A 19,868-nucleotide genomic window follows, 5' to 3' on the forward strand; every position below is an offset into this window, starting at 1 on the left:
GTTTTTACTAATTAAATGTTTTACTAATTAAATGTTTTACTAATTAAATGTTTTACTAATTAAATGTTTTACTAATTAAATGTTTTACTAATTAAAAGTGATTGTTTTTACTAATTAAAAGTGATAATTTCCTTCAATAAAATTAGTTTTTTCAAATAAAAAATTATACTTTTTTTAAGCTGAAATATATTTTCTAAACTGAAGTAATTAATGAGCATAATTCAACTACTTAATATTAGTAGCATCGGCTTATATGAACACTTCGTACCGGTGTATACTGAAATTCCATTTGATTCATAATTTAATATCATGTATATTTTCTCAATTTAATTACAGGAAATATATAATTTTTTTGATGAAGGAATTGTTTTTTCAGATGCATTTGTGTTTTGCGTGCGTAATAAGCGGAGGTGTTGTTTGAGATTAAACTTTAATTGAAAAATTAATTTATTGCTATTGGCTGGAATTATATACGACTCTTTATATTTTATTGAAAAAGAAGAAACACTTTAATGCGATAATATTTTATTTCTGCGAGTGAATATATATGAAAGAAAATAAATTACAAAATTACCGATCATTGCACTAAAATATGATACTTCTAGAAGATTTTTTAAAAAGAAAAATTTCTTTGCAGTGTCAGTTTATTTTTTTTTCATTCACTGTACGTAAAAAAAATTGAAAAATTTAGTTCCAAAATTGATTTTAAAGAATTTGGTTTGAATACGTTTTCAAGCTGAAAATGATAATTATTTATTTAAATCTGAAAGTGGTTGAAAATTTTTTAAAATCTAAAGGGGGGTGATTGGAGCTCTAAATGACTAGTTCTTTCCCAAATGAGTTTATTGATGTATATATAGTCGCACTATGATATAACAAACTTGCATCTAATGTCAGCAAATCGTGATTTGCTGATTTAAATTTCATTGTATCGAAAAATTTGATAAATGGAAGTCCTTTATATTAGGGTAAGATGGTAAAATTCTCTAAATGAGGAATCATTATATCGGGGTATGATCGTAAAATTTGTTTTATGGAAGTTCTTTATATGGAGGCCCGATTTCAGAAATCATCAAACAGGAGTTATTTCGGGGATCTACGGAAAAATTCGTTAAATCAGTGTACATTGCATCCGAATTAGAGCCATGGCTCACAGGTACGGTCAACTAAACAGTACATTTTATTATGGCAATGGGATCAATTTATCATATTTACCAATACGAACTTGGTACGATTTACCATATCTACCAACGATGTTTGGGTAATACGCATAATAGCCGGTAAAAATGTGATAATGTTTTGGTTATTTATTATTATTAACAACACTTGAGTGTTACGCATAATCGTCCTAAACATTTATAACTTTAGGAAAATTTATCACACTTATCAAGATGGTTGACGGATAATGCATAATAACCAGATTTATCATATTTCTGTGACACATACATCCGACTATATCTGCATAGGTATGCATTTTACAAACATTGTGATCAGAACTGCACGTAGAAAAAAAAAAGAAACAAGCTCTGAGTTTTTATTATAATTTAATTTATTAGCGATATTTATTCCTTTGAGAAATAACGTCGAACACACTGCCGCAATCTCTGTGCAAATGCAACAGTTCAGTATTTTGTGATACAAATCCGATCTGTCTTCGTAAATATGTAATTCATATTACACAGAAGTACACCGAAGTAATATACATAATCACAAGTAAGTAAAAAAAAATTGTATTTTGAAATAAATGAATAAAGATATACATAGAGAAATCAGCGGAAAACTCAAAATATTTATAATATTTATGGTTGCCATGAATATGAAGTTATATATGAATAATTTATCACTTGTAAATTTTTTTTTTAGCAATTCATGTTGGGTTCGACATCTTATTTTGGCAACACTCTAGTGGAGAAAAAAAATGGGCTGCCATTTTTTTTCGAAGTTTTCCCTTATATCCTTGTATTTTTCGTTGGAAATATGAATATTAAATTTGTGTTAGAAGATCAAAAATATTTTTTCGAGAGTTACTTCCATTGATTTATGCGCCGCGTTATTACACGGTACTTGGAATCGTATTAATTTTGTTCATTTTGTGATGAGTTCCGAACTGTTTGATTTTATAAACCAAAGTAGAGTTTTACACATGCGTTGCATCAATTTGGTTAACTGTAGTTACTCTTAAGTAACAACTTTGAAAATAAAAATTCAGTCGGTCTATATAGAAATTACAGAATAGAATTGAATAATTAGAATGGCTATTTCAAAGCTCCCGCTAAAGAAAAGTGTGTTCTCCCCATGACTCCCGTGCGTATTTGTTTCAACCTTATTTTATACAGGGTGTTGCCTTGAACTGGCGACAAACTTAGGCAACAACAGAGGAACAAAAATTGCCTTACACGTAAGGGCTCAGCTTCATTCTGACCACGACGTTTGACTTGAGCAGAGGTCTTTTTCCGCTTAGCAACCGAGCGTTAAGTTTTGGTATCAAACCCAAGTGGGATCCCCGGTCAGCGTGGATAGTGCTAAAAATATATTTATCCTCTGAAAACGGCACCCATAGCGTGTCCGAATTTCGTAATTTTTTTTTTTTTTGGTTTACTTGCCTTTTTTTTCGTTGGATTGTGATGACACATATATTAGGAAAATAATTATTTACTCTTGTACAGGGCGTTGTCGTGAAGTGGCGACAAACTCAGAGGGAAGATATTAGGCATCAAGAGGAAGAAAAATTGCCATAGAACATGATATCGCAAACCATGTTCAGAAGATGAAAATCGTAAAAATACTTAGGAAGGAGGTGACATCGAGTGGGACAAAAAGGCCAATAATAAATAGAAAAAAAAATATTTATTTGACAGCACATGATTACAATACAGCCTGTGGTGTACAAAGTAAAGAACAATAATAAGTACAAAAAATTAAAACAAATAAGCAAAACAACCATTTACTTGATAACATGATTACAATACAGCCTGTGTAGCACAGTTCAGTGTCAGAAAGTAGACGAAGAGAAATGATTACAGGAGTTGTTGACACCACAGACTGTGTTGTTATCATGCTATCAAAGGAATGTTTTTCTATTGATCATTGGCCTTTTTCTCCCACTCGACGTCATACCCTTTATAAGTATTTTTACGATTTCCACCTTCTGAACGTGAATCTTCGCTTGTGGTTTGCGATACCATGTTCTATGGCAATTTTTGTTCCTCTTGATGCCTAATATCACCCCTCTGAGTTTGTCGCCACTTCACGGCGACGCCCTGTACAAGAGTAAATAATTATTTTCCTGATATGATCACACACCAGGAGCAACGAAAAAAAAAAAGAAAATACAAAATTCCTAATGCATTTGGACACGCATTATTGGATAAATATGCTTTTAGCACTATCCACGTTGACCAGGAATCCCACTTGGGTTTGACACCAAATCTCCGGTTGCTCAGCGGAAAAAGACGTCTGCTCAAGTCAAACGTTGTGGTCAGAATACAGCTGATCCCCTGTGTGTAAGTCTAATGTGACACTTTCTTATTAGTTGCTTGCAAGATTGAGCAAGATTGGTCTATTCGAATTTTCTATGAAGGTATTTATATTCGTGCCTAAACATACATTAGTAAACACCATCAATCGCAATTCACCGATTGCAGCGCCATGACGTAGGATAATTACGAGCGGGAATTGGAAGAAAATTAAAATAGACCAGTTTAATAGAAACTCAATTTCGCAAGCAACCAATCAGAACAATGCATTAGACGCACGCATCCGCTCAGCTTCATTCTGACCACACGTTTGACTTGAGCAGGCGTCCTATTTTCCGCTGAGCAACCGGGAGTTAAAATTTGGTATCCAACCCGAATGTGATCCCTGGTCAGCGTGGACACAGTCAGTGGTTATGGTATATTTATCTTCTGAAGACGGCACCCATATTGTGTTGAAATGCGTTAGGATTTTCGTATTTTTCTGTGCATTTACCTTTTTTCGTTGCTTTTGTTTTGTAATAATTTTAATTTATCCATTGAAGCTAATAGCTGACCTCGGAGAGAGCAGAGCCTTTCCAATGTGATCAAATTCACCGTCACAAAGTCATGAAGATTGTTACTGAATCTCTCAAATTAATGAAATTTTTAATTTTTCAAAATATTGAATCTTGAAATTTAGAAGTAGACAATCTACTGGGATTTTTTCTGTCTTATTATTCATTACTTAAGGAAAACTTGATGATTCAATGCCTTTTGTCAATATTTTTTTACAATGAATATTTTCATTGTCTTAGGTATCCTCTGATGGAGCGCATCCTAACACCTCTTAGTCAAATTTTTATATCTTATGTCTGATATAAGCTATCAGAATACTAACGTTTATTCAAGATAGAGAGGTACGAAACTTTCAGGACTGAGAATATTATTTCGAGATCTCGATGACACTGATCTGCGAATAATTCCAAGAATTTCTATATGCTTTTTCAACTGTTTTCGACGTCTTTTAAAATCCTCTGAAGCTCTTCGCTACAGAAACACTTCGGTTAGAGACAGCCCTGATGTGTTAAGGTTATAGTTGGAACGATGGATGTTATGCTCAAGTAAACGCAGGTTGTGCACATAATTCAAGTTCCTTTATTTTCAGATGTCTACAGCTGTAACTACTCATTAATTTTTTTTTAAAACACGATTTTAATGGAAAAATCAGTTTTTCCTCTTTACTTGTTTACGCGTTTCGACTCTTCAATGGAGAGAGCCGTCTTCAGAACCTCGTGGTCATTTGATGAGGTACTCAGAAACCACACCGAAGTAAAACCGTTTTGAAGGTTCATAGACCTTGGCCGAAACAGGAGTTTAACACTTTGCAACAGTTGGAGTCCCGATTCGCATTCAGAGACCACTCAAGCTCAGCTAATACAAAGGCAAATTCTCCAGACGCCCAAAAGTAAACATCACTCCTCTCTTCAATTGTTTTACTTGTGTGTGGTTTCTGCCCACGAGGTTCTGAAGATGGCTCTCTCTCCACTGAAGAGACGAATCCAGAAAAATATTTGTCTTAAAACGTGTTAAAAAAAATTCTGTGAATTATAAAACCAGGCAAAGTTTCTGATTTTTGGATAATATTCATTAGCAAATTATGAGAGTAATTTTAATAATTTAATTCACTAATGTATTCAAATCAAAAATATATGCATCGTGTTTTGATACAGAATCACCACATGTTCGTGGAAGAGTTTCACCAGCAAAGCGCGGTCTTATTAACCCCTTAACAATCAGGGACGAGATATCTCGTCCTAACGTAAATGGAAAAAATCCATTACAGCTCTCCTGTAATTTTACTTTTTTTTTGTATCAACGCGGAGCCTTTATGTAACCTTGTGCACGGATGTTGTCTTCCCCCCCCCCCGTTCTTTTTATACTTCTTTTTCATGATTTTCAACAACATATAATGTAATCTCCTTATGTATATATGTGAAAGAGGACGAGAACACAGGTGAGAAAGAGAGGTTGAGAGTTAATGAGAAATCTACTGCAGTCATCTATTTCTAACATGCGAACAAAGAAATAATTTTTTTTATATTTATCACCGATACTTCACATATAGATCGTCCAAATTTGTTGCCATAAACTTGTAAATGACGGAGTTGATTCACAACATTACTCTGCTGTGAAGAAATAGCAACAGTTCTGCTGGAGATGTTTAGATACCCAAGAATGTGAATAAGATACAAAAGAATGTGAATAAGATACAAAAGAATGTGAATAAGATACAAAAGCATGTGAATAAGATACAAAAGAATGTGAATAAGATACAAAAGCATGTGAATAAGATACAAAAGAATGTGAATAAGATACAAAAGAATGTGAATAAGATACCCAAGATGCTAGAAGCTTGAGCAGTTTGGCCACGCGTTGGCAAAAACATTAGCAACAGCTGCACAAGGGAAAAACCCTTCTGGTGCTAAATTTCGGAACTGGTTTTTTTTTTTTGTCAAATTTCATTCATATACCTTCATTAAGACATTCCTAAAATTTTTTAGCCTTCTGATGAATAGTGACGGCTGTAGACAGCTCAGAAATGACCAACTTTAATTGCCGCAACTTGTAAAACAAAACTTATAGAACTTCATAATTCATGCACTTCCCTGTTCATGATTCTTGCTCATCTAGATCAGTTTTCAATCAAAAATCCTCATTGTGCGATTATTCACGGTACTCCTCAGTTTTACATGCTCACAATTCTGGTAATAATGCCATAATTATACATTGATGAAGATCATCGATGATAAGGTAACCCATTAATTAATGTTGATGAATGTTGTTAATGATTCACATTAATCCTAACCTGTTGGTTTTCGTTCTTTAACCATAACTCATTTGAGTTTAGCACTTTTTCTTAATCTAGTCCAATAAGGCTAGAATGTTCGCATCGGTTTTCGAGTTTTTCTGTATCGTATTATTTATGAATACCAGGGAATAATCCAATAATAAATGTTTTTATGTGGAACCCATTTTCATTTAAGCAGTTTGCCTTTCTCATTATAACGTAATGAGATTATTATTTTATTTTTCCTCTCAATATTTAATAAAAATTATTAAAAATTAATCTTTTTGAATTCTTAAGTTAATTCCACCACAGCAATTTTAGCTATAATTAGCGTTAAAAATTGCATTTTTGACTTCTACAGTATTGGCAATCGACATTTTCCGCATTTCTCTCGATGAAAGATGGTTATCCCAATAACGAAAGTCTAATTTTCCATTTCAGCCCATAACGCACGCTACCAATATCAATCGCAATAATTGAGTAATTTTTCACCCAATTAGAACTAAATTATCAACTCTGCGTAACGGATCACCTTTCCCATCGTCGCGGACCATAGATTGAGAAACGTTGGTCTAGTGAAATTCGAAATTTTTGACATTTTCTCTTCAGTATAGACGGAAAAACTGAGTAATCTCTTTATGTATCTGAAGACGACTTATGAGAGCCAAATGAGATTATAGAGACACCAACGAAAGTCTGAAAGTTAAAATTTCACTAGGTTCACGGTTCTTCAGTCGAAAAACTATCTTTTCTCTCTCTCTCTCACCATGAAAACCTGAATTATTCTGGTCGACGTATATTCTCTCTCAGTTTCAGATACGAAGTTTATCAGTTATTAAGTATTGTTATGATACAGCCATGCAGAAATCTGATACAAAATATTCACATCGAAAACCACACCGAATATAGTCAGTGTGCAGAATGTGATTTCAGAACAAATTTCAGTTCGGAAAAGTGAGAAAAAATGAATCATTCAGGAATAAATAGTGATGAAGCCTCGGGTGCAAAAATACTTTCTCATGATAAATCCATTACCGGCATAAAGTCTTTTTTTTTAAATCATTCCTTAGCACTAAAAATTGGACACACTTTCTGTTTTTTCTTAAATATGTTTCCGCACACGATTATAACACGTAGTATCATTACTGCGTTGTTTTCTTCACGCCACTTGTTGGTGACGCCTTTGGGCCTCTCTTCAGCTGGAAACATTGCTTTATTTGGTTTCTTTTCAAGTGTTCATCACCTCCATATACGAGTCATTATGAAATGAAACGACAAAAGTCCGTAAAACGTTGCTGAATGGCATTTGTGATCTGAAACCAGATAAGTCAAAAGAAAAAAATTAATAAACGTGACGTGAGAGAGCAAATATGATTTCGACTGATTTTAAGCATAGAATAAAGATATACAGTATAGACAACGTAGATATACCCAATATATATCGTTATACAATGGCTATTTCCTGAACCGATGGTTTTACAGACAACTTTCAATTAGAAAAAAAATGTTTCAAATCATGTTACCTATCATCTTAAATGCCATCCAAATGTAAAAAAGAGAAAAGAAAAAGTTACAAAATTTGAATTTTCATACGGTCTCCCGTCCTCTAACTTCCAGTTACAAAGTTGTTGTCGTGTATTTCCTTGGGGCCAACAAAACATTTCCATGTTTCTAAATGCAGTGCACGCTAAGATATTTGAATTCAAAAAATCAGAGAAAAAACGAAAAAAAAAAAAGCATAATTAATCAGCAACGCTTCCTTCCCTCATTTATGCTGGACGATGAAGTCTCTAACTAATGCTCATTAGGTATTAGCTGGCATGCCACTTCTCCACATATTTGTGGAATATGAGGCAAACAAAGGAGCTCTCTTCAAGAATGGAAGAGGTATTTATCTCCAGAATGGGTTATTATGGGCCATCGACAAATACAATCAAAAATCACGGGTTGGTCTTCTCATCCATCTGAGTACCCAAATGCCTATCAAATATCCACTATAGAGTCTTCAGCGGATTCAGATGAGCATACAGTATATACAGATGGACTCATTATTCTTCCTCCTTTTTTCTCCGATTTTTTTGAAATAAAATATCTCAGCAAATATTGCATTTAGAAACAGAAAAAAATTTGTTGGGCTCACTGGAGACAGGACAACAACTTTGTAATTGGAAGTTAGAGGACAAAAATGTAAATTTTGTAACTTTTTAATTAATATTTTTTCACTTGAACGATATTTAAGGTGATGGGCGACATCATTTGAAACATTTTTTTCTTATTGAAAGTTGTCTCTACATACATCGGTGCAGGAAATAGCCATTCGACAACGATAAGAGTGGACACCCTGCATATATGGTGCGAATGACAGCTATATGCGTTTAGGAACGATATGAAGTTCCCTCTTCAGCAGCTAAAAAAGGAAAAAAGAAAAAAAAAGGATAAAAAAAAATAATCTCATATAGCGGAGTGTTGATCGTTTGTCAAGACGCCAAGTCAGAATTGGTTTTTGATTTGACGACTTTTTTGATTTTCACTTTGTTGTGAAGAAGTGCCATTCCCGCCAGCAAACCCTCGCCAAGAGGCAGGTTTGGTGCAAAGAAAACCTGTTCTTGAGCAACAAGAACAAGCGAGGAAAAACTAACCTTTCCCCCTTCTTCTGGTTTGATGAAGGTTTCTCGTGAGGTAGTCGCTGCAGTCTATATAATGTTGGGTGTCCTTAAACGTAATTGAGCCCCCTTTTATTCAGAATGTACGAATTATTTTTCATATCCGATTTTATCCTGTAATTCGATATTTCGACCATTTAAAGCAACTCCTTCTGTAGGTAATTATTATTCAGTTTTTAATGAATTTGTGTTAATTTGTATCTCCTTATACGATCACTGCCCTCCCTTCCTAATTGGAAGGCTAAAAAAATTCCACAACAATAACTTTTTTCTTCGACAACTTGATGACTTTGGATTTTAACTTGGGGTCTTGAGGAGCGAGCATCCTCCGCTATGCCAGGAAGGTTATATGGTTATTTTTGGGGATTTTTTTTCGCCTTTTGCTACTGAAGAAGAACTTCAGACAGTTCCGAAACGCGTATATAATTGTCATTCTCACCATATTTTTGGTGTGTCTACGTTGTCTACACATCTCTATTCGTTCAGGGTTGTGGGGGGGGGGGGGACAAGCTCGATTACGGAATTATAGCTTGATTATTAATGATAATAAATGATAATAAATAATAACAAATAATAAAAATTCAAATAATTAAATTAAAATAAATAACAAATAACATTTATAATAGTTTGTTTTGAGGGTCAAGGTCATCCCGTCAAAGGGTTCAATATCAACGAATATGGCACCGTGGCTTATTAAGTGATTATAAGAATATTGGTCATTAGGGTCTCAACAGGTATTACTCATCAGTGTATTCTGATATCCTGACAGGTTATCGGCACATCGCCAACATGTCAATGACAAGTTTAATGGAAGAACGCATTTTTTGGCGAAAAAACGCAGGCTCATGTTCCAGTTAAAACGTAAGTACCCTTTATTCTTGCTTCCAAAAAGGTCATCTATTTTTTTTTTTTCAAGCATTTTTTTTAAAAGCAGGAAACGTGTTTTTTTCTTGGTGACACGTACCTGAAGCAGCATCTGGTGACACATGGTATAGCTCGGAGCTCTGCTGGTTTCCACCGAAAACTGTTTTGACTGAGCTGAGCTCTATTATCTTTGAGAGTGTCGAAGTACATTTGAGTCTCATCTCTTCGAGGATAAAGTGATCGGGTTTTACGAGAAACCGAAGACCCAACCTCGAAGAATACCTTCCATCCGCGTAACTGATTGTCTTGTAGTGTCTGACAAGGAATTCCGGTTTCACCTAAAACAGCAGGAGAAAAAACAAAAACATGTCATGTTTTATATCGAATCATTAGTAGATCAATCGATCGATCATCATATCGAACGTGTAGACATAAGTAGAGAAACCATTGATCTCCAAGGTATACTGTCTGTATGTGCTATAAGTAGAGATGCTAATATTTTGGAAAGCAAAACTGATCTCTGCATCCACAGGGACTCCACGCCCTTTCAAATACAAATACAACACCACTACAGGTAAAATGCCCAACGTGGTGCCAAACAGGATTGCAGAATGGACAAAGGAATGGAGCATGACGTTTAGCGTTGATAAGTGCATGGTCGCTCATTTTGGTTCGAACAACCCACGGTTCTCTTACGAGTTGAATGGTGTCACAATCCCGGATACAACAAGGGTCACCGATTTGGGAATTCTCATTGACGAGCGACTTAAGTTTTCTGAACATTGTTCAGCGGTGGTCAAAAAATCGAATAGAATGCTTGGTCTCATTTTCAAAAAAGGTCTCTTCGCGTTCTCCTAAAGTCATTCTTCCGCTTTTTCGAGGCTGAGTTCGCCCTGGACTGGAGTATGCTGTAAGGTTTTGGAGACCATACCTACAGAGGGACATAGACTTGGTTGAAGGGGTACGCGTGTCCTTATTGGCACACGGGGCTTGAGTTATGAAGGGAGACTTCATTTTTTGAATATGCTTACATTGGATGAACGCAGGTATCGAGGAGATATGATCGAAGTGTTCAAAATTTTCAATGGGATAGATAGGATGGACCATGGACTTTTAGTACACCGCCAATCGACTGCTTTTACAAGGGGACACCAGTATGGATTGGTGAGGGACAATGCAAGGTTTTGGTGTCGCAGGGAATTTTTCTCTAATAGGGTTGTTAATAAATGGAATAGCTTACCCTCGGAGGTAGTAAATTGTAACACAATTGACACGTTTAAAAAGAAATACGATAAACATGTTGATGTAAATCGAGAAGCTATCCATACTTAGAATCAGACAACCATAAGTATCCTTTATGGGCATTATATAATATTTTATCACGTGTATATATTGTTTATATCTTTTATTAATTGCATTTTTAATTGAGTTGCTGTATTTTTGAAATATATGACATTCATATTTTTATGGGCATCTTTTTCTCAGCCACCTCGATGGACATTTGCCTGTTGTGTCGTTGTATTTGTATTTGTCCCTTACCAATCGATACTGGTGTCCCCTTGTAAAAGCAGTCGGTTGACGGTGTGCTAATAATTTATGGTCCATCCTATCCATCCCGCGCGTTGACAATTTTGAACACTTCGATCATATCTCTCCGACACCTGCGTTCATCCAATGTGAACATATTAAAAAAGAAAGAAGTCTCTCTTCATAACTCAAGATCTACACAACTTTGAGGAGAATCCTTTATCGGACGGTCGCCCAGAGAATTTTGGTATATGGTGCGACTACATGGGGCTTTAGACTGAATAAGGAACATGCAAAAAGGCTGGATTTCATTCAACGCGGATGTCTTCTTTATATCTTAAAGGCCTATTCAACATCTCTAACTAATGCTCTTCAAGTGGTGGTGGCTGACGTGCTACTTCTCCACATATTTGTGGAATATCAGGCAAACAAAGGAGCTCACTTCAAGAATGGAAGGGTTATTTATCTCCAGAATGGGCTATTGTGGGCCATCGACAAATACAACGAAAAATCACGGGATGGTCTCCCCATCCATCTGAGTACACAAATGCCCATCAAATATGGACTATAGTCTTCAGCGGATTCGGATGAGCATACAGTATATACAGATAGATCTAAGACTGAAGATGAAGTAGCAGCTGCGTTTATCATTCTCAAAAGTGAAATGATATTATATAAATGGTATTGTAGACTAAATGACAATAACTCTATATTCCAGGTAGAATTATTTGTAATATATATATGGCCATTAAGAAAGCAGAGGAAATACAGGAAATTTGCTCCGTATTCTCAGACTCATCGATTCACGCAATTAAAGATGAATTATCTACATATCTCCTCGCACATTAGATCAACTTTATGTTCTAACCCCCTGATCAATTTATCATGGGTAAACGCACGTAAAGATACCCGTGGCAATGAACTTGCTGATCAATTGGCAAAAGCAGCAACTAGGAAAGAGACACCAGACTTTTCAGTACTTTTCCCAAAAATATTCCATTTCCAACATATTTGGCAAGGTTCCATCGACAAACTGACAGATGCAAATGCGGAGAAGAAGGCACTCCCGTTCATTATGCCAATTCCATATTCGTGAAATGTCTGAAAATACTCAGGCCTGCAAAGTCATTGTCATCAAGAACACAAATCTTCACGTTAAAATTAAAAGATTAGTTAGTTTTATCCAAAAACATCAAGGTAAAATTATCATTCCTAGCTACAGGGGGACTTAGATTACTGACGAAGAGAATTTTCAGTCGGACTCGGACTCTGATTTCGAACTACAAGTCTATATTGCATGGAATCTATAGCTAGATCTATTATATTGTACGGAAACGTATGATTCATTTCTTATATAATACTGTATTGTGAATAATATTATTTTTGTATTATCATTATTTCCATATCTATATCACCAGAAATTTTTGTATGTTATAATCATCCATATATATTTTATTGATATCTTGATATACTATCCCGTGAATTATAATTACATATCTGGTATCATGCATGTTTCATATATATTCATCTTGTTTTGTCTAGTTTTTGTCTGTGAACCAATGGAATTTCAAATATCGAACTGAGTTGCATACAGGATTGAACTTTGATTTCCATGGACTACAGGAAACCCATTATGGAAATTGGAATATGTATATATACATTGATGTTATCGCGCAGTCCCCCATTCAGAAATGTATTGTTTGGCAAAGTCCGTTTATACTTGATTGTTGTTAATTCCCACTCCTAACCCCCCCCCCCCCCAGTAAACTTTCCCCCGACTTGTTATCGGTCGTAGGCCCTCGGCTGTACTTCCACTACGATTCCAGGACGAAATAACTGGATTCTAGACTCCCAAAAGAAGAAAACAACACTTTATTTAATTTATTGTCCAACACCACCAACGGAACCGTCCTGTCTCTTCGGTACAAACTTTCACACTCTCTCTTTTACGAATGTCTCAAATCGTTCTCGTTTCTCTCTCTCGCGACTCCTCTTTCTCCTCGGCCTTTTTCTAACCTCTTTTCTCCTGAACCTTACACCCCCTCCCCCCCAACATTTTTTATTCTATGCAGTGCTGTGCTCTCTTTTCTTATCTTTATAAGTAGACGACACAACAGTTCGATGTGGAAAGGTTCTAGAATAGGATTAAACTGGTCACTTGACCAGTTTTTAGGGATTTAGATGATAACGGTTCAGTATGTGCCACTGGATGAGGAGCGGACGTTTGGTTCTCTTCTGTTGAGCCTATGGATGGGGAGTGCCGGATGGTGGCATCTTGGGCCACCGGGGTATTTTTGTTGGTCCTTTCCGCGTGTCGGAGGTCCGGTGGCACAATGCCATCCTGCGTTTATCCCGTGGTCTTGGTGGCTGGAGAGGCTTTCCTTTTTCCAGCATCGCCCAGCCGTGAGGTGATCTACTTATATCCCGCAAGGGACAGAACGTGGGACATGCTTGGTGTTTGCATAGCTTAAGCCCGGCACACACAGCTGGACTTACAGATTACTGCCGAAGAGAATTTTCCATTGGACTAGGACTCTGATTTTGAGTCCGAGGTATAAATTAGATGAGAAACCCTTGTGAATCTCTGAGGCTCTATCTTGCTGGTCTCTCTTGCTGGGAGTACAGCTAGATCTTTATATTTCACAGAAACGTGGACGATGCAACAGCTCGATGTGGAGAGATTCTAGAATAGGATTAGACCGGAGGTCCGGTGCCACGATGCCGGCCGGCGTTCGGCCCGTGGTCTTGGTGGCTGTTCTGGGATAACCCAGAAACAAAAGGTAGGCAAATACATATTGTACTGCCAAAAGTAAGCTTTAAAGCAGCAGGTTGGTCGAGAGAGACCACAATTTTCTTCTCTCATCATGGACCCTTCCCTAATTATTTAGAAAGATTTAAAAAATCCAATAATTCCAATTGCAAGTGTGGGGACACAGGTACTCCCATTAATTATGCTACTAGATGTCCCTACTCACAAGAATTTCATATTGTTACGCCTAGAAGTGAACTTATAAAAGAATGGTATAGAAGAATTCTTAAAGTTCCAAATTGGCTTTTTAAAATTACCAATTTAATTCACTTTTTAGAAGCTAATCTTGAAAAAGTACATGATAAACAGCCTCCAGTAATCTCAAGGAACTTGGATAATATTGGACCTTCTGATAGAGTTCTCAGATCCATGGTGAGGGAGAGAATTAGGGCTCCGAACATTGACCCACGATATGATTCTGATTTTGAAGAATGTATATCAAATAATAGTGTAGACTTGGATTCAGAATACTACCCGAGTGAGTAGTAATAAAATATCCAAGTTTTTGTACATATTCATTTTTATTATTGTTGTCACTGTTATTATTTTTATTATTTTTGCTCTGTAACTGTAAAAAGATTTGTTGTAATTAACTTACTTTTGTTTTAAAAGAGGCTATAATGCCCAAAAAAAGAGGATTGCCCAAAAAAGAGTTTGTCTACATTTTAGACATAAAAACCACAAAAGAGGCAATAGCCCAATAAAAGAGGCAATCCCAAGGTAGAAGTGATTTGGTAATAAATAATATTTAAAGGAGGAGGAGAAGAAGAAGAAGAAGAAGAAGAAGAAGAAAAAAAAAAAATTTCATCTTATTTGATATAATAATGGAAACCCGCTGGTGCCTGGCGCTGGGAGGCCCACCAGCCTGAGAACTTCCTTTGTTGCTCCTGGAGGATTCCCGCTGGTGCCTGGCGCTTGGTGGCCCATCAGCGTGAGAATTTCTATATCTTTCTGGGCGATACCCGCTGGTGCCTGGCACTAGGTAGCCCACCAGCGTGAGAATTTCTTTGGCTCTCAAGGAATACCCGCTGGTGCCTGGCGCTAAGGCCCACCATCGTGAGAATTAAAGCTTTCTAAGTTCTCTGTTGTACATTTTTGATTTTGAATATTTGCTATGCTACTGTTAAGACAATGTTCCACCGAGGACTGTTGTCGCGAGACATTGATCTAAAGCATGGATAAGTTAATATATATATATATGTATTTTTTTTTGGATATGGGGATCGGGTTGCGCTATGGCGGCCGCAGCGTTGTCGGTGCGAGAGGCGGGAGCGTTGTGAGAGATTGGGAGGGACGTCTGGCTCTCGGAAAGGCTGTGATGTTGAGGCTCATTTTTCCGCTATAGCTCACCCAATTGGGTAAAGGGCAGCAAATCACTTCATTGTGGTAGGCCAGAGCTATAGTCGGTTTCAGATAAAGATAAAGGTCTTGGTGGCTGGCGGGGCTTTCCTTTTTCCAGCATGACTCAGCGCTAAGGTGATCCCGCAAGGGACAGAGCCCTGCCATGTTTGGTATTTGCATAACTCAAGCTTCGTGTGCCAATAAGAACACGCGTGGCTCTTCTCTCAGCCCCCTTAAACCAAGTCTATGTCTCTCTGTAGGTATGGTCTCCAAAACCTTACAGCAGACTCCAGTCCAGGACGAACTAAGCCTCGGAAAAGCAAAAGAATGACTTTAGGACACCGTGAAGAACCTTTTTGAAAATGAGACCGATTATTCTATTCGATTTCTTAATTACTACTACTACTAGTTAACCGTATATACACCTCGCACACATTCCTCTTTGGAATTTTTTAACCACCACTGAACAATGTTCAATGACAATTCCCAAATCGGTCAACCTAGTTGCATCCGGTATACTACAACCACTACACCACACATTCCATATTCCTCTGCGGCATTTCTAACGAATTGGTTCATGTTGGGATGTGCATGTCTGTGTTATGAACATAACGTGAAGTTTGTTTCTGTGTAATGCTTGTTATAATGCTGCCATCTATCACATATTTTTGAACTATGAGTGAAGTGTAATGTCCCGGGATAGTGACAGAATATCAATATAATTACAGAATTACCAAAATAAGTAATTAAAGAATCATTTGAAGGGATTTTGGATCGAAATTAATCAGAATTAATGAAATTGATTATTATTTGGTCAGGAAGTTTTCAGAATTTGTGAAAAAAATTTATTTCTGAATTGATGATGAACAAAATAAATAATTTCAGAATAAAAATAAAAACCTCCAATTATTTTTGTCCCTCTTCAACTCGCGACACCGACTCTATTAAGATGCACTATAAATTAGATGAGGAAACCCTTGTGAATCTGGGGCTCTATCTTACAGTTATAAATACCTCAGTATCAGTTGGTGGTCCGCGGACTTCGTGGACAGTTTCAGTTTGTCCCACGATGTTTGGAAGGTTGAAGAACCCCTGCCATAAACAAAATCTCCCCACTATAAACAAGAATGCATGCGTATACAATTTCCACGCGGGCAAAATCCTTCGAACCGGGCGATTTCAGAGCCAATCAACTCTCACTAAACAATTTGGATCTCTCAGAGTAGAATAAATTGCACAAAGAGAGAGAGAGAGAGATGACGATTTGCGCTGGTTGGGTCGTCAGCAGCAGTAGCAGGTGAACGCCCAAAGGCAAGGAATACTTAACAGAGATTGCCGAGCCTTTATCGCAGATAAATCACAGTTAATTAACTTGATTGACACGATAGATTTGCCGCTGACTCTTCGGCGGGGTTACACTTTGTAACACTCGGCCTCGAGCTGAAACACTACTACTCGCAGCGACGAACACGCAATTACACACACAACACACATACATATATATTCAAGGTGAAGAGGGAGAGGAATGTTGGACACGTGACCCGTCCGTCGCCCGAGGTGACTGCTGCTTGACGACAATAATTATGCGATAAAACGGAGGAAGCGTTAAGTGAATAATAATAGTAGTTAGAGCGGGCTTGAGGTTCTCTGTATTTCAGAAGCGTCATACAACGACAGGCTCATCTCACTGGAGATATATATGTATCCGAACGAATATATCTTTTGCGTTATCTGTTCCGATCCAAAGGTGAAAGTATTCCTTTCAAAAAAGAAATGTTATATTATTAAATACCTTCAATCTCACCAACTCATTCTTCGTTCACAAAAAATGACTATATATGCCTTTTATGAATTTCAATTTAAAATCGAATAATCAATATGAAGAGCTGCATTATGATAAATCCAATGCATAGTATAATTCCGACACATCACTCACAGTAATTCATGAACAAACACGATCCTAAAACTGACAAATAATTAATAGCTTAGGTTCCAGGAGATCGGTATCCCGACATAAGAGCAACCTGGAACCTCGATACCACCGAATTCCCAACAGCTAAGAATCCCGACATTACCGAATTCAGGACAGCTTAGAATACCGACATTATCGAATTTCTAACACGTCAGAATACCGATATTATCAAATTCCAAACTTGTGAGAATCCCGACATTATCGCATTAAAAACACCTTACAATCTTGACGTTCTCAACAGCTCAGAATCCTGAAATTTTGGGGCAAACATGAAAACTAGTGACTGGTGTTTTATGGAACAGGAAATTTACACCTGTGTGAAGAATAAAAACTAACAATTTCTTGCATCAAACCAAAAGTATTTCGTTTCGATGCTTCACACCGGTTTTGAATCAACAACAAATTTCACTTTTAGAATTACGAAAGATAGTTTTGTTTTTAGTATATCGATAGGTAGCAGCAGCAAGTACCGGTGCAACTGTTTTAAGCATTTCAGACCCTGGTGCCAAAAATATGTGGGTTACTTTTTCCTCACAGTAGAATTTTTTTCTTTTGAGCTCAGGGAGTTAATCCCTGACTTACAGGATTGCGTAAGTTTTGACTTAGAAATATGGCGAACATGAACTTTGGGGGATTTCATCAGACGGCATCACTTGAAGTAGAAATGTCAGGAGGTTTTTAAGATGACTTCCTGGAGAAAGTGCCTCAGCAAAAAGGGTGAAATATTACATAAAATTTAGCGATAAAATTCTGGAAAAACGTGTACGTGAAGATGAATATAACCTGCATAATCTTGGCTATAAAATTTGAACGAAGTGAAATATTTCTTCAGAAAAAAAAGAAATGAAAATTAAAACACAAATTGAGAAATATTTGTGTTGTTAATGCTAAACTATAGTTGTTAAACTATAAAAAATGCAAAAACATTTTGAAAATTTGGAAAAAAAATGAAGGCATAGGTCTTTCAGGGTTAACTCATTTGCATCATAAGCTCATATATGCGCGGAATTTTCCTGGCCATTATCACCAAAGCGCATACATGCGCGCTAGTTTTTTATGCATAAGAACAAAACACTAGAGCAGTGGTTCTCAACCGGGGCGATATGACCTCCTAGTGGTACTGGGATACTTCAAGAGGGCCACAGAAGAAAATGGAGAAAGTGGCTATGACAGGTGGTTTGGAGGGCTGCAGAGAACTGAGAAGAAATATTAAAGTGTGAAGAAATAAAGCTTTTATGTTAGTGGCCATACACTTACAGAATCCAACAAAACCACCCGTAAAACCAGTGCCGTCTTAGGGCATGGACCCACCCGGGCCTCGCCGCCTACATTTTGCAGCAGGTTCCCTAGGATAAGGTTTTTCGCAGGCCCGCGGCTACATTTTTCACTGACCCCTCCGCTATATTAAATTTATAGTGGGAAAACCAAAAAAAAAGAAAAAAGATGAAAACCATATCAGGCCCCGGGCTGCAGCTCTGTCAGTCCCACTCTCGTGAGGGGTCATGTCAGGTTGTCTCATGTCCATAAGTGACCCAACCTTATGATATTTTGTATAGTACAAAAAATTTTGAAAATAAGTTGGGAATGTGTAGGCTGTTTATTTCCAGCTAAGTATGGGGCTACCATAGCATCACTTTGCACAAGGCGTCCATGATGTTGAGACGGCCCTGAATAGAACTCGGACTAGCGGGCAGCGCTAGTCCATGTACTCCATGGCATAGCAATTAGATAAAATTTCACACGATAAAGGCTGTTTCATATCCTTGCGGTTTGAGTTTGAGTTTACATTCACGTTTATTCAGAGACCATTTTGTGATCGGAAGAATATGGTGCTTTTGACCTCAGACATGTTTTTTGACTACGGGTAGATACGATGCCGTGCCCCAAAATTATGGCCTGTCCCACTAATCTGTAGATAATGTTAATATCCCACGGATAATTGGAACATGTGTCTGTCGCGAAAAGGGAAAACATGACCATTGATTCAAGATGGGTAGCATAGCTATGATGTTTCGGAACATAGATCAAAGATTTTGCATTCACATAAAATGTTTATTTTAGCAATAAACGGCACGATACAAATAGTAGGGAAGGCGAAATACAAAACAGTTAGCGGTAAGTTGCTTGCTGCCGCATCAGCCTCATGGCCAAAGAAACTATACAGTTCATTTGCCTCACAGGGGCTAAATTCTAGGCCAGTGGTCTGGAGGCCAATCTTATTTGCAAAATTTCCGTTCAGTATACATTCACTGAAAAAATCAATTCAATACGTATAAAGGATTTTTCTTCTAGATGAGGGTCGTAAACGCTGGGTAAGACAGGGGAGCCACGAGAAAAAAATATGGTCCAAAGGGGGCCACGGGCAATGAAAGGTTAAGAAACACTGCAC

At 37.1% G+C, this 19,868-nt stretch overlaps 1 protein-coding gene across 1 annotated transcript in view; it reads right to left on the reverse strand.

Moving 5' to 3' along the window:
• Positions 1–5,973: 5,973 nt before the first annotated feature.
• Positions 5,974–19,868, reverse strand: part of LOC149070449 (uncharacterized) — a 46,978-nt gene continuing 33,083 nt past the window's right edge. Inside the window, exons 7-8 of the mRNA XM_089249782.1 lie at positions 9,931–10,168; positions 5,974–7,616 (exon numbers count right to left, since the gene is read on the reverse strand). Of these exons, the coding sequence (XP_089105908.1) occupies positions 7,543–7,616; positions 9,931–10,168 (312 nt within the window). The 3' untranslated portion in view covers positions 5,974–7,542. The remainder of the gene's footprint in view (positions 7,617–9,930; positions 10,169–19,868) is intronic.

Source organism: Pholcus phalangioides, unplaced genomic scaffold (assembly GCF_987345545.1).
Source record: "Pholcus phalangioides strain wild (caught in Gottingen) unplaced genomic scaffold, Ppha-v1.0 ptg000022l_1, whole genome shotgun sequence".
Lineage (NCBI taxonomy): Eukaryota > Metazoa > Arthropoda > Arachnida > Araneae > Pholcidae > Pholcus > Pholcus phalangioides.